Below are 13628 nucleotides of genomic sequence, written 5' to 3'. Positions count from 1 at the left end.
CCGATGAATTTTTAAAAAGAATAGGCAATAATTGAACACAATTGCGAAAAAATGGAAAAACTGCAATGCACTATGGGATAAGGGGTACCGGACCACGAAGTCCATCACAAAATTCACTCATCCTATATGTATGGTGCTCCGCTATTAATTATGTTACCGGTAATCGTGGCGCTTGTAGGCGATAACGGACAATGAGGGAAAAAACCGTACACGATTCCACATTGAGAAAACATGCATGGAGATCAGTCCTGACCAGCGAACAGTGGGTGTCACTCCGACACAGTCCGAGATCTCGCAAGAAAGAAGCCAGTCTAGACGTCTGTCATTACTCAACATAAAGATATTAAAATAGGATGCAAGAAACGCCAGCGACCTGTTTATTTCTTAAATAATACACACGCGCGAATGGACTGACGGATGGCTGAATATATGGATGGATGGATCGACGGATGGATAGATGAATAGGTGGACGAATAGATGAATCAATGGTCCACTGTTGTCGCCATGCAAGAAATAGCTGAACGGTTTCAGACAGGCCCATGAGAGACGACGATGATGATAGAAACCGCAGCAGACACGTCACTGCATACAGAGTCGGGTACTTCTCCCAGAAGAAGTGTAAGAGCTGGATAAGGTGCGGTCTACGGTGCGACGGTGAGGAGCTTGCAAGCTCATGTTGACATATCTGTTACCACTGTACCGTCTTTAAATTAATAAATAAATAAAAATAAGATATATCGCGAGAATCTCGCCTACGCCCTGGGAGAGGAATGCCGCGCAAGAGGAGAAGCAGGAGAGGAGGAGGCCGAGGGAAAATAATACGCCCATGCCGATTTCTCTCGTGTGACTTCCGAAGCAACATCCGAGGGGTGCAGCTAGAGAGAGTGGGAAGGAGGGAGAGAGAGCGCGCAAGAGATAGAGAGAGAGAGAGAGAGAGAGAGAGAGAGCGCGCGCGCGTGCGCAAGAGATAGATAGATAGATGGATAAATAGACAGATAGAGAGAGAGAGCATGCAAGAGACACAGAGAGAAACACACAGAGAGAGCGCGAGAGAGCGAGAAATAGAGAGAGCGCAAGAAAGAGAGAGTGATAGAAAGCGAGTCAGACAGAGATAGATAGATAGACACACAGAAGAAGCGAAGGTAGAGAGAGAAAAGAGAGAAAGTGCGTGAGAAAACAAGAGAGAAGCGGAGAAAGAGAGTAAATAATATATATATATATATATACATATGCAGGACACACGAGGATGTAAAGAGTCGGACTGGTGTGAGTGTATTAGTACAAGCGTGTATACTATAATCAGGAGTGTATCAAAATTTATAGCAGGAGTTTTGATACACTCCTGCTATAATCAGTGCCACTCATTCATAGAACATGATGCGTCAACAGATTGCAGATTACCAAAAAAAAAATTAAAGAAAAATTCATATACATAACCAGTTTGTTGACAGGTTAAAAATCATGAGCAGTGAATAATGAAAAGAACGTCCACCCTAACAACGACACTAACAATTAAGGTTTTATGTACAATATGAATTAAAAATTACTAGGTATAAAATAGTATCTTTTATACAACATACACAAAATGTGATGTCTTTAGGAAAATAGTCATATAAACTTTATTCATAAGTAATTACTCTTGTTAACAGTATAAACATGATAACTAAAAAAATATATAAAAGCAATTTACAAAGGGCTTATAAGTTAATGTGACATTCTAGTTACGCATCACGACCTCCCAATGGTATAACATGTCCAGAACTGGCATTGTAACAAATATTATAACATATCTATAATCAGGTATTATATTAAATCTATAACCATGCCCATAATTAGTTATAATAATAAATACTATATGATCCATGTCCATAATTCATCCCGTTAGCGTTATAACAAACCGCTGCTGATATTCATTCTCACAGCTAATAAACACTGTACAGCCATGCAGGTTGCAGCGTTTTTCAAGTTAGACACGGTCACTAAACAAGCTGCTCGCGGCAAAAAAAACCCGACAGCACTACATTCTAAAACGTTCCGCCGCTACTGCGCCGCTGACTCTCGTGGGATGAGTTGCGTGGCCATTCTAGCATAAAACCCTGCTTAGTCCCAAATGTTGTTCACATATGCGCCCGAAACAGTTGGATAGCGCCACAGGCGCATGGTAATCAGGAAACCTTTCTCAATATGGACATGTTCGTACAGGGCACGTTTATGAAACGTTGCACGTCAGATGCCGCGCTACGTTAGATGTCCTTAAGATAAAGATGGAAGCCTCTATCGTACGTTAGTAGCAACAACCACTATTTGCAAGACAGCAATAAGGCAAGCCCACTCATCCATATAATTAAACCTACCAGCAAGCCTACAGCACATGACAATTAGAAGAATGCTAGCCACCTGACCCTAACTAATTAACGGCACGCAAAAACTACACAACGGAAAAAGGGCTACACATACAGGCAAATGCTGCCGACTACCGTATACCCATGCTCAAACCACTGACACCAGCTCACAGCAATGCACATAAGAAATTGTATCGATTTTAAAGAAGCCAAACTAAACCCTTCTTCATACCAAATTTCAGCCTTCTTGAAATATTCACAAGTGCTGAATTGTCAGCCCTAGCCACATCACGAATCCAGGGCATAAGTATAATAATTCTACTAGCCCAAACCGGCAGTCAAATTACTTTCTAACAGACTAGGAACAAAATCAATGGATGTACACCAATTCACTTTTGAGGGCGTGCAAAAGGTTATCCGACAACTTATCATACTTCGACAATGTCAGCGGTAGAAAGTATCCATTCAAATGGCTCCTTTTCAATAATGAGCCATAAAAATCGCTAAGGTCAAACCGACTGAAAACAGAAACAAAACAAGCTTTTTCAGATCAAGCTCACGTCAAGCACCTAGGTTCCTCAGAAAATGCTTTAAAATCTGCCCACTCTGCCCCATTATGCACCTTCTGACCTCAATTTCGCCCCCACAGTGATGGCTATTCCTACCATGATGCATATACACACTGACTGATCACGAGCCACTAAGAAGAATCGCAGACGCATTTAGATTCGAAATAGTAGACCGGCCCCACAATCTCGACATTTCCTCCCTATACCTTAAGTTAAGGAGGGAATGTTCCCACCTTCTTTTACACTCTTGACCTTTGACCTTTAACCCAGCTTCGACATCCCAACTCGTTTTCGGATATCCACCCCACGTCCGCCAATATCGGGTCGACCGTACGTCGAAGGCGGTTAAGATTTACATCAGAATGAATGTTAAAAATCAAGCACCCGATTTCATTTCAGGGTTCCTCCAGCACTGTCGCATTCTTGCGACTCTTCTGATAATCCTGATAGAGTTCTATAGAGTTCTGTATGAGGGTGACAAACTCTTGTACGTGGACAATTGTGTCTGCCTGACTGTTCCTTCGGCTATCGCCTACACCACTCTGATAAATACAAATGTAGGGTGATTACACATTTTTAAACAATCTTTCACAAGGAGAGAAATCACAACAATGATGCATGGCACAGATTTCGCTGCACTGCTTACGTGTCCTGTACACATTCCCTGTGCATGAAAATATTCATAATCTGCCTCATTAGGATGGATGTAGGTAAACAAAGCAAAAAGCACAAAACACAATGTTCAGTCTTTTGCCACAAAACCTACACATTACACATTACCTTAGACATCGCCTTATACGTACCTTTGTGAGTTCCTTGTGTTTATTATGCCATTCTAGATAAGGGCCTTGAGCTTTAAGGAGTGTTCCAAAATCACCGAAGTTCAATTGAGTTGCTTCGTAAGGAACTAATTGTACTGCAACTGAACCTTCTCGTCGAAATATAGCATTCATCAGGCCCGCACCATTCATTCCAACTAGAATGTCATATTTCTGAACTAATTCTACCTGAAAGAGATCAAGTCGATCTATTTTTTAAATCCGCCTAGCTAGGAGACTAGCCACCTAGATGTTCGTTTCATCCATTTCACATATATCAACATCATCATGTAAATCAGGGATGCCCTATACTGGCCACGAAGAGCACTAACATCGCGGAGAAGGGTTGTGTCTTAATTAACATACCATTAGAACACTAAGATCATCCTTTCCATAGCTCAAAAGTCTAGGAAGAGTGTAATAAAACAAATGACAACCATAAAAACTAATCTGCTTATTACTATTATATAAATCACGTGACTTTGGTCAAACTAAGAATATTTATTGAGGAACGTGATCTATGTGATGTTTCCCTGACTATAGACACAATATCATACCACAGAAGAAAAGGTTCGTTACCCTGTTAGGTTACTATTTCATCATATCTACCCTGATATGTAGAAAAAGTAACACGTAATGTATACACATCTGAATGTACTTACTTGCTCACTAAAAGATTTCCATTCAAAGATGATCAGCTCCATGTCAGCAATGTCACGCACTGCATCTATCAGCTCTTCATTGTTTAGAATCAATCTCCGGTTAGATCTTGAATAAATACACATGCGTTTTCTAAATACATATAATCAATTCTTAATCATTAATTAATTAATTTCGTAATCATTCTTAATACGCTCTTGATATAATACATTGTTTGCTGTTATAGCCAACACTGTAGTAGTACATCGTTCTGCCATCTATCGGCAGAAATTATTAACAAACGTACATTGTCAGTATTATTTATAATTATCACTGTAACATTGGTGTGATGTGGGCGTAACATTCAAACATACGAATAAAGCTGTTAGCAAATATTAAATCTCGCAGTGCTTGCCTAGTACTAAACGAATATGCACCGTTTTATCAGTCCAACACGTAGCCGGTTCTGAAGAATGCTTTCTACAGGCTCTGCAGTGCCAAGCTGCTCCTTTACGAATCTTGTAAAGTTTCGCAGCAATCCTTCACTTTGCTTGTACTCCATTTTGGGTACCTATGAGATAAGAACGACAATACCAATTATATTAATCACAGAATAGACAAACACACGAGTCCTGGGCTGCTGCACTATTACCTCTACCATACGGCTGAGAACTACTGCAAGGTAGCACTACTACATTATCAATAAACGATGCATGTTTACATATACGTACCCCAAAATAAGCCTTCTTGAAACAAAGCACATTAGTATTGTGAATCGCTTTGCTGTCAAGTGGTAGTAGCTTTGCACCATGTACACCTGTGAGAACCTGCAATTACAATGCTGGCTTGTAACTGCATTTACATCTATAATTGCACATTCAGTTATTATCCATTTTAGGGGCACTCTACACCATTCATAACATTTTCTCACCCATGCTGTAACTGGCAAGTTTCATGTGGCTATGTTTGTCTTCCCATGTATAATAAAGCGTCAACTGCCAGTTTATGTGAAAACGATTGCAGTCCAATTACAGGGTTGCACAGATAAATGTATAAACGAAAATATTATTCTCCTTTGATTTTTTTGAAACTATTGTTTTCGATAACAAATAATGGCATGAAAGATGAGGAAGTTCTAATCTCATACACTTAATATCTGCATCCAGTATTTGTCGTTGTTGTGCTCTAGGAAAGCATCGGTTTCCCACGTAATCGGTTTCATTCTCATCATCTCAACAGATGGCAGTAAAATGATATCCTTAATATTCTTGTCTGTAGCTTCTTGCAATAGTGAATATATAGGTATTGCAGTGTCGTAGAATATATGAAAGTAGTTACTGCTGCCATGCCAATAATACACAGTGAAAATGTATGCTTCTTGGAATTGCTGGTGACAACGGCAACTCAAATCACGTTCATCTGCTGCTTCATTGGATTGATGTGAAGAGCCTATGACCATCTGCCAAGTTCCAATCTTCTTATTGAACAAATCTAAAGTTGTTTTGTCATTGACAGCGCTCACATGAAACTGTTTTGTCGAAGGAATAAGGTAAATGTCTGTAGCCGTAAAGAAAATGTAGGGCCAGTGTCCAGCAGCAGCAGTTATAATAGACTCCCTGCCGTGACAAATGGATTCATCGCTAGTTGGTTCATCTGCGACAGCACATCCTTGTGTTTCGGATTGACAATACTCTCTGTCTTCTCCTCTGTTTGTGATGCAAGTTAAGGACAACACTAGCAGGAGAGTTATATGTACATAGTACACACTGGCACTACCTCTCGCCGTGGAACTAGTAGATGATGTCATTCTACTTTTCGAATAGCCAAATGTAGGATTAACTAATTGTCTGCAAGCAGTTCCACGTTGTACTCGTAGCAGTCGTGACGACTTCCGAATTAGTTCAGAGTTGAAACGTACTTCTGAAACTGTTCAGGTCATGGACAATGTCATTGTATCCATAATCCAACAAAGACTCTAAATTTAACAATTTTAACCAAAAAATCAGATTAATAAAGAGTAGAGTTTGTCATATCGAAACTCAGTGCATTATTACTACGTTATGCTCTGGTTTTATTTATGTTTTTCTTCTTATTTATGTTTTTCTGAAGTTGTGACGGAGGAAGACATATTGGTGCTTATAAAGATGCGGGTGGACACACACATGATTAGCAATATAAAACAATATATTTAAGAATATTACAATCATATTAAAGCAGTACTTAAAAAAACTTAAAAATAATATCACATAAATTTGGTTTTTATTAATTTATATATAAAGTAAGTATATTTATTTTTAAAATTACTAATGTCCGCGTTGCTAAAATTGCCCACACAACCGCCCACCGCAGTTCATGGCGCTGCTATCAATGTCATCGGCGCCTTTTTCAAATGTAAACACAGGTAAACATCACCACCCAACTAGTAACAGTACTACTACTATATGATTGATTTATAATATAGTGCTTATTCCTAATAACTAACAGCAGTCTGAGGCTGAGGCCTCTAACTAGCGACGGACTGATTTATGAGTCATGACGGTAGTTCTTGCAGTGCCAGCAGGCAGCACTAGCAGTAAACCGACCAGGTTCTCCGACTAGTTACACGGCGGAGGCGGCTAGTTACGGCCTCTCGCCACGTAGTGTTAAGCGAGATGGGAACTTGTGGCTACACTAGCAGTAGCTCTAGTAGTAGTAGTAGCCACAGGCACTTGAAGCATATCAACTGTAAACACACGCCGCCGCCATTGCGCGTACACTTACACATAAATATATATATTTATATGTAACTGTGTACGCGCAATGGCGGCGGCGTGTGTTTACAGTTGATACGCTTCAAGTGCCTGTGGTAGTAGCCCGCTTACATTAACTGCCGCTGGGCCGCTGCCAGGGCCACCGCTGCCAGCGGCAGTTAATGTAAGTGGGCTATAGTACTAGAGCTATAGTGACTAGTACTACTACTACTAGTGTAGTGACCCTAGGGGTGGCCGACTACGGTTCGACAGACGTTAGTTCGTAACGCGTGTCCAGTGGTGGGATTCACTGTCCGCTCCTGCCGGTGTATTAGGCAGGACGGTGATGTCACGTAGCAGATAGCAGATAACACCAGTTAAACAGAACACGGTGAGATCACTGGCAGCAAGATCAAGCCCGCACGTACAGCACACACGCGGCGCCATTGACTATATATATACATGTAATATGTTGTATATATATATAGTCAATGGCGCCGCGTGTGTGCTGTACGTGCGGGCTTGATCTTGCTGCCAGTGGGTGAGATTTGGTTAACGGTACGGTTATATAGCTTTTATTGCGTGTTACTAGTGTACAAATGATTCCCCTGCATTCGTATATGCGGCAGTTAATGTAAGCGGGCTATAGTACTAGAGGCTAGAGCTACACTAGCAGTAGCAGTAGCAGTGATCGTCGACTCATACGGGTCATAGCCAGTGGTCATAGCTCTATAGCCCGCGTACAGTGACTGCCGCAGGCCTATGATCGTTATTGAATCTGACATTACTCAGAGACACTGACACTCGTAGTCGTACTAGTTACTAGTAGTAGTACTAGTAGTAGTAGGTACTAATACTATGCTGACACAAACAATAACATAACTCGAACAGGCTCTACGACTGTTTGTTTCAGACGTAGTGAGAAGAGAGAAAGTAACTTGTGTTGTGGCTAAGACTAATTCGCAGTTAGTAACACTAACAATAAGAGTTAACACTGTCAGTGTACTGGCACTAGCACCTTCACCAGAAGTGATGCCTTGTGAAATACAAGAGTGGGACAATATACGATACGATACGATAGCACTTGTACTGGCACTGTAGCTTGGTTTAGCTTTGTACTACTGTAGTGGCCCTAGGGTAGCCAAATACGGTTCGACAGGCATTACCCGGTTACCGCCTGTCCCAGTTGTTTGGGATTCAGTGTTCGCTCCCGCCGGTGTATTAGGCAGGACGGTGATGTCACGTAGCAACTAACAGGTAGTACCAGTGGAACAGAACGCAGTTAGATTCGGTTAACTGTACGGTTATAGTTTTATTGATTACTACTAGTTTACAAATAATTCCCCTGCATTCGCATATGCAGCAGATCCTATATCTATCTCGTCTAATATTACAGCATTAACGCGTCGCCGGCTTCGTCTTCCTATCTCTCTCCGGTTCGTCCTTGCTGCGCGTAGACCTAGGTAGCCTCCTCTGTAGTCGCTCGCCGTCGCTACCTAACCGAATTCCCGTTCTTCTCCGTTCTCGTTTTCTTCCCCTCTCCCGATCTTTTCCGGTTTTCACCTACCTGGAAAACCTGTGCTTCTTCCCTATCTCTCTGATGCTTTCTCGCTCTCTCTCTCTTCTTCTTCCTCCTCTCCTTCGTCTTCTTCTTCTTCTTCTTCTTCTTCCTAGACCTGAAAATAATGCTTGCTTCTGCTCGGTGTCGTCTCCCTTATATACCTAGCTGGCAACACCCCCCCCCCCTACGGCTGTTTCATTTGGTGGTGCAACCCGTTCCCGGCACTACCACGATGACTCACCGAGTGGTGCAACGCGTGGCTGGTACAGATTATTGCATCATCTTATGCAACCCGTGCCTACGTAACTATTCCTCTCCTCTACAACCTAGCCTATCCATTCTATTCAAATCTCCTCATATATTATGCTGGCTAATAATATATAATCGGCTAATAATACAAAACCCCGTTGATTATTATATTCTATTTACCCGGCGTCAGCGCCCTTCTCTCATGACTCATCTCGCCCTCATCACATCCCTTGACCTATGACCCAAGATGGCTGCGCCCATGAGCATGTTGATGTATTTATGTGCGGTCCATATTTTATCCTCTCTTTCGTCAATATATGGTTATTCCATCTATATGGTGAGTTCAGTCTATCCATCCCGATCTAGTCTACTGCTCCTGTGAGTTACACACCCCCAAAATCTCCACAACTCTTCCGATGTTCAATTTCAAAGTCGTATGTATCTAATAATGCTATCCATCGGGCTACCATCCCCTCCGGGTTCTTGAAATTGACCAACCAAGTCAACGATGCATGATCGGTTCTTATCTTAAATGGTCTTCCCCATAGATAATGGTGGTACTGCTTGACAAATACCACTACTGCTAACAATTCTTTCTTGGTCGTACAGTATCTCGCCTGCGAGTTGTTCAGCGTCCGACTGCCGTATGCTACTACCTTCTCTTCACCATTCTGAATTTGTGACAATACAGCTCCTAAGCCTGTATTGCTGGCATCCGTATCCAGTATGAACTTGTCCACTGACGTCGGGTAAGCTAACACTGGCGCAGAGGTCAGCGATCGCTTGAGTCGGCCGAACGCTCTTTCCTCGTCCTCTCCCCATCTAAACTTAACGCCCTTTTTCGTCAGCTCCGAGAGAGGCGCCGCTATTGTAGAAAATCCAGGGATGAATCGCCTGTAATAGGAAGCAAGTCCTAGAAAACTTCGAGTCTCCCCCACTGATCGTGGTGTCTGCCAATTTGCTACGGCTTCTATCTTGGCCGGATCACACTCTAATCCTGCTCCCGTCACTATATGCCCTAGGTATTTAACTGTCGTCCGAAATACATGGCATTTCGCCGGCTTTAATTTCAGGTTTGCTGCTCTCAGCCGGTCGAAAACTGTCTCCAGATTCTCGAGTGTCTCCTCGAACGTCTTTCCAAAGATGATGATGTCATCCAGGTAAACTAAACATTTCCGGCCTAGCAAGCCTCGCAAGACCACTCCCATTAGTCGCTGAAAGGTCGCCGGTGCGTCGGACAATCCGAACGGCATCACTCGAAAACGCCACAAAGCGTCCTTTGTGGAGAATCCTGTGACATCCTTCGACTCCTCGTCCATTTCTACCTGCCAGTAACCTGCTGCTAAGTCCAACGTTGCAAACCAGTATGCTGGTGCCTGTAAAATTTCTTTCTCCTTGGTGCCTCTATCCTCTCTGTGTGCATCTCCATCGCTGGTCGGGCATTCTCTCCCATCATTCCATGCCTGCTATCTGGGCAGTTCTCGTTCGGGCATTTCCCGACTGTCTTACGTGACAACGCATCCGCATTCTGGTGATGCTGTCCCTGCTGTGTCTCACTCTCCTCCACTGGTTTGAGTTCCCCCACTTGCTGATCCTCCAACAACAGGGCAGGCTTCCCTCCTGTGTGGGAGATAACCAAGGGTACCTTTATCACATCCCTCGGGAATACTGTCTGCTCCATCCTAATCCCCTGTGTCTCCAGCTTCTGAAATTCTGGGATAGGCATTAGCCTTACCTGCTTCCCTCTGGATACCTTATCGTCAGCATAAGTCCATCCAGGGATTCTGTATCTTTTCCCTGGCCTCAGCATCGTCGTCTCGTCCACGTATACTGGTCTACCATTCTCTCCTCCTGTACAAAATCCTTGAATCTCTCTCCCATCGAGTGATAGCATTCCTGTAGTCATGTTCAGGATAGCATTGTTTGGGACGAAAAAGTCGAGTCCCAAAATCCCATCTAAATCCTCTAATTGTGCAATAACCATTGTTTTCCTATTGTAGGTATGCTCGGCGATTTCTAGACGGACAACAGTCTCTCCAGGACTATTCATTGCTTCGCCGTTCGCCATCTTCAGATCCCTCTTTCTTGTTATCAGCTGTAGCCCTGCACTTGCTTTGATGTCGTTGAACCTATTTTCATTTATCAGCGTCGTACTTGATCCGCTGTCTACTAAAAATTTCATGTCACATCCCTCTACTTTCACAGGTATCACCCACGTTGGATGACACTGCAGTGGTGCCACGGAGATAATCGGTATCCGTGTGGCTTCAGCCTTGCCTGAACTATTTTCTCTATTTCCCGGTATTTTAATCCCTACGTGTTTTCCTGTATCCTCCCCTTCTTCCATCTTGCCCTTCTGAGAGAGTGTGAAACCAGTAGATCGTGGCATAGCTCCCTCAGTCGGCTTACTATGGACCAGGCTTCCTCCCTCTTTCTCTTCGTCCTCGGCTGCTTCCTCTCCTTCTTCTTCTTCCTCCTAAACCTAACCTGAAAAATAACACTCTCCCTCTTTCTCTTCTTCTTCCGCTTCTTCTTCTTCTTCCTACCTAGCCCTGAAAAATAACGCTAACGCTGCTCGGTTCGGTGCGCCTTATATACTTAGCTGGCACGCATATTTCGTCCGCTGGTGCAATCGCTTTCACCTGATGATGCAACCCGTGCCTGATACGATTATTATTGCACCATCCGATGCAACTCGTTTCTAAGTAAATATTCCTCTCTTCGACAACTTAGACTATTCATTCTATTCAAATCTCCTCGTATATTATGCTGACTAATAATACATAACCGCGTAGATTATTATACTCTATTTATCTCGTTATGCCTTATGGCTTTTCGCGTAAACACTCCTTGTTCCCCCCCCCCCATAGCAGCAGCAGTGATAGCCTGATCCAAGATGGCTGCGCCCATGGACGTGCGTGTTGACGTATTTATGTGCGATCTATATTTCATCCTCTCTCTAGTCAATATATATGGTTATTATATCTATACTGCGAGTTCAATCCATCCATCCTGATCTAGCCTACCGCTCCTGTGAGTTACACACCCCCGAAATCTCCACACTACAAGCTGTGAGTACAGCCCTTGTTGTCACTGCCACAGTGACAGTGGCAGTGTGAGTGTGTGGACCAACGAGGTCTATATAGCACTGAATCCTATGTACCATCATGTAGCTCTAGAACTATAGCCCTTCGCTCCGCCACAGGCCTGTAGCGGAACGAAGGTCTATAGTTCTAGAGCTATGTACCATGTACAGTAGATCTAATAGTAATACTAATAGTAATAGTTTAATTGTACACCATATATACATGTAGCCCGACCAGGCTCTATGTCTGTTCCATGTCTTCTCGCCACGTAGTGAGAAGCGAGAAGGTAACTTGTGTCTACACCATATGTAACTATTAGTATTGAGAGATGGTCACACATCGTAGGACGTGTGTTGACGTTAGTCCTGCAGCATGGTTGTACTGTAGCGTAGGCTGTACAGTGTATTACCGAGTCGTTATTGAACACAACATGTATATAATGTACATCATGTACATCACTGAATTCTGTATCAGTTGATTTTCCGAAATATTTAATAATTTTCCAAAAAAATATCCACTATAAATTTAAGCCATGAATATTTATCTTACCACAGTGTTGGTGTACATCTTCAGCAGGAACATTGTGACTGAAGCAAGACGACTCATTCCCCCTTCTGCAGAATTCACTATGTCAGTGGAACCAAAGTCACAGGAGGAGAATGTAACGGATGTGATACCTAGGGGGAGCCATGATGCGGCACGTGTGCAGCAATACGAATATGAAACACAGCACTTTATGTTTACCCCGAAGTCATTTATTGATGGAGGTACTCTTGGTTCACTCCGGATTTAAGCACGTGATAGAAATCTCAGTTTGTTTGTAAAATACAATAACAATGCTCAAAGTAGAATGCTCTATAGTATAGCAAATTTAATCAGTTGAAGGTATCACCAAAAACCTATGAATACTACAATGTAATATTAATCCTAGACTCCATCTATATATATATATATATCTTATCTATGTAACTTGAGATTTGAGAAATCAGTAGGGCTGTAACGATACACTTGCGTATTCGGTGCACCGAATATTGTTGTTGGACGATACGTATTCATTATTCATGTCATCATTATTCGAATACTGACGAATACAAATAATATAAATGGAACCTACTTGAAAAAATCTTTTTTAAACTGCAATTCTACGCCGATTTGCTCGAATTCTGAATGTCGTTTGCAGCTTTCCCCGTGAACGCACCTAGACTGGTACCCGTCCCTTCTCACACGTCGAGAAGGCCGGGACGTGTATCTTACTGTCACGTGTAACTCGCCCCATATCGAGCGTGTGAGGAGGGACGGATACTAGGGTTGCAGCGGTATACCGGTATTGCGATATTATCGCGGTGTAATATTTTAGAATTATCATACCGTATCCAGCTCAATACCGCGGTTTTCTTGTTGACATGTGATATAGTACAGGGCTCGATCGCGAGCGCGTAGCGTGTTTCACTAACGTCCGCTAAAAGTTGTTTGTTAACGGACGACAGTTGTCCGGAGGCATAGCGGACAACACACACACTCGCGCGTGCGCACGCACACACGCAAACACATGTATGTACACACACATGCACGTGCGCACACACACACACACGTGCACACGCAGACACACATACGCATTTTCGTGTGAGTCTGCTA

General features: G+C 42.8%; 2 protein-coding genes across 2 annotated transcripts in view; one reads left to right on the top strand and one right to left on the bottom strand.

Moving 5' to 3' along the window:
- Positions 1–3270: 3270 nt before the first annotated feature.
- Positions 3271–6485, bottom strand: LOC106807479. The gene is made up of 6 exons (XM_014809811.1): positions 5516–6485; positions 5100–5195; positions 4806–4939; positions 4392–4497; positions 3715–3918; positions 3271–3453 (listed from the first exon to the last, which is right to left on the bottom strand). Exons 1-6 carry the CDS (start codon positions 6173–6175, stop codon positions 3307–3309), a joined length of 1347 nt encoding a protein of 448 aa, XP_014665297.1. The 5' UTR covers positions 6176–6485; the 3' UTR covers positions 3271–3306.
- A 1905-nt stretch (positions 6486–8390) lies between these two features.
- The window catches only part of LOC106807488 (protein MIS12 homolog), a gene marked incomplete in the record, with an annotated part of 14804 nt that continues 9566 nt past the window's right edge, over positions 8391–13628 (top strand). The window contains 4 exon segments of the mRNA XM_014809821.1: positions 8391–9656; positions 9981–10067; positions 11113–11160; positions 12567–12760. Coding sequence (XP_014665307.1) covers positions 9634–9656; positions 9981–10067; positions 11113–11160; positions 12567–12760 — 352 coding nt within the window.

The sequence above is a fragment of the Priapulus caudatus genome, unplaced genomic scaffold (genome assembly GCF_000485595.1).
Source record: "Priapulus caudatus unplaced genomic scaffold, Priapulus_caudatus-5.0.1 Scaffold218, whole genome shotgun sequence".
In the NCBI taxonomy this organism is placed as follows: domain Eukaryota; kingdom Metazoa; phylum Priapulida; class Priapulimorpha; order Priapulimorphida; family Priapulidae; genus Priapulus; species Priapulus caudatus.
This window is presented reverse-complemented; position numbering and strand designations above follow the sequence as displayed.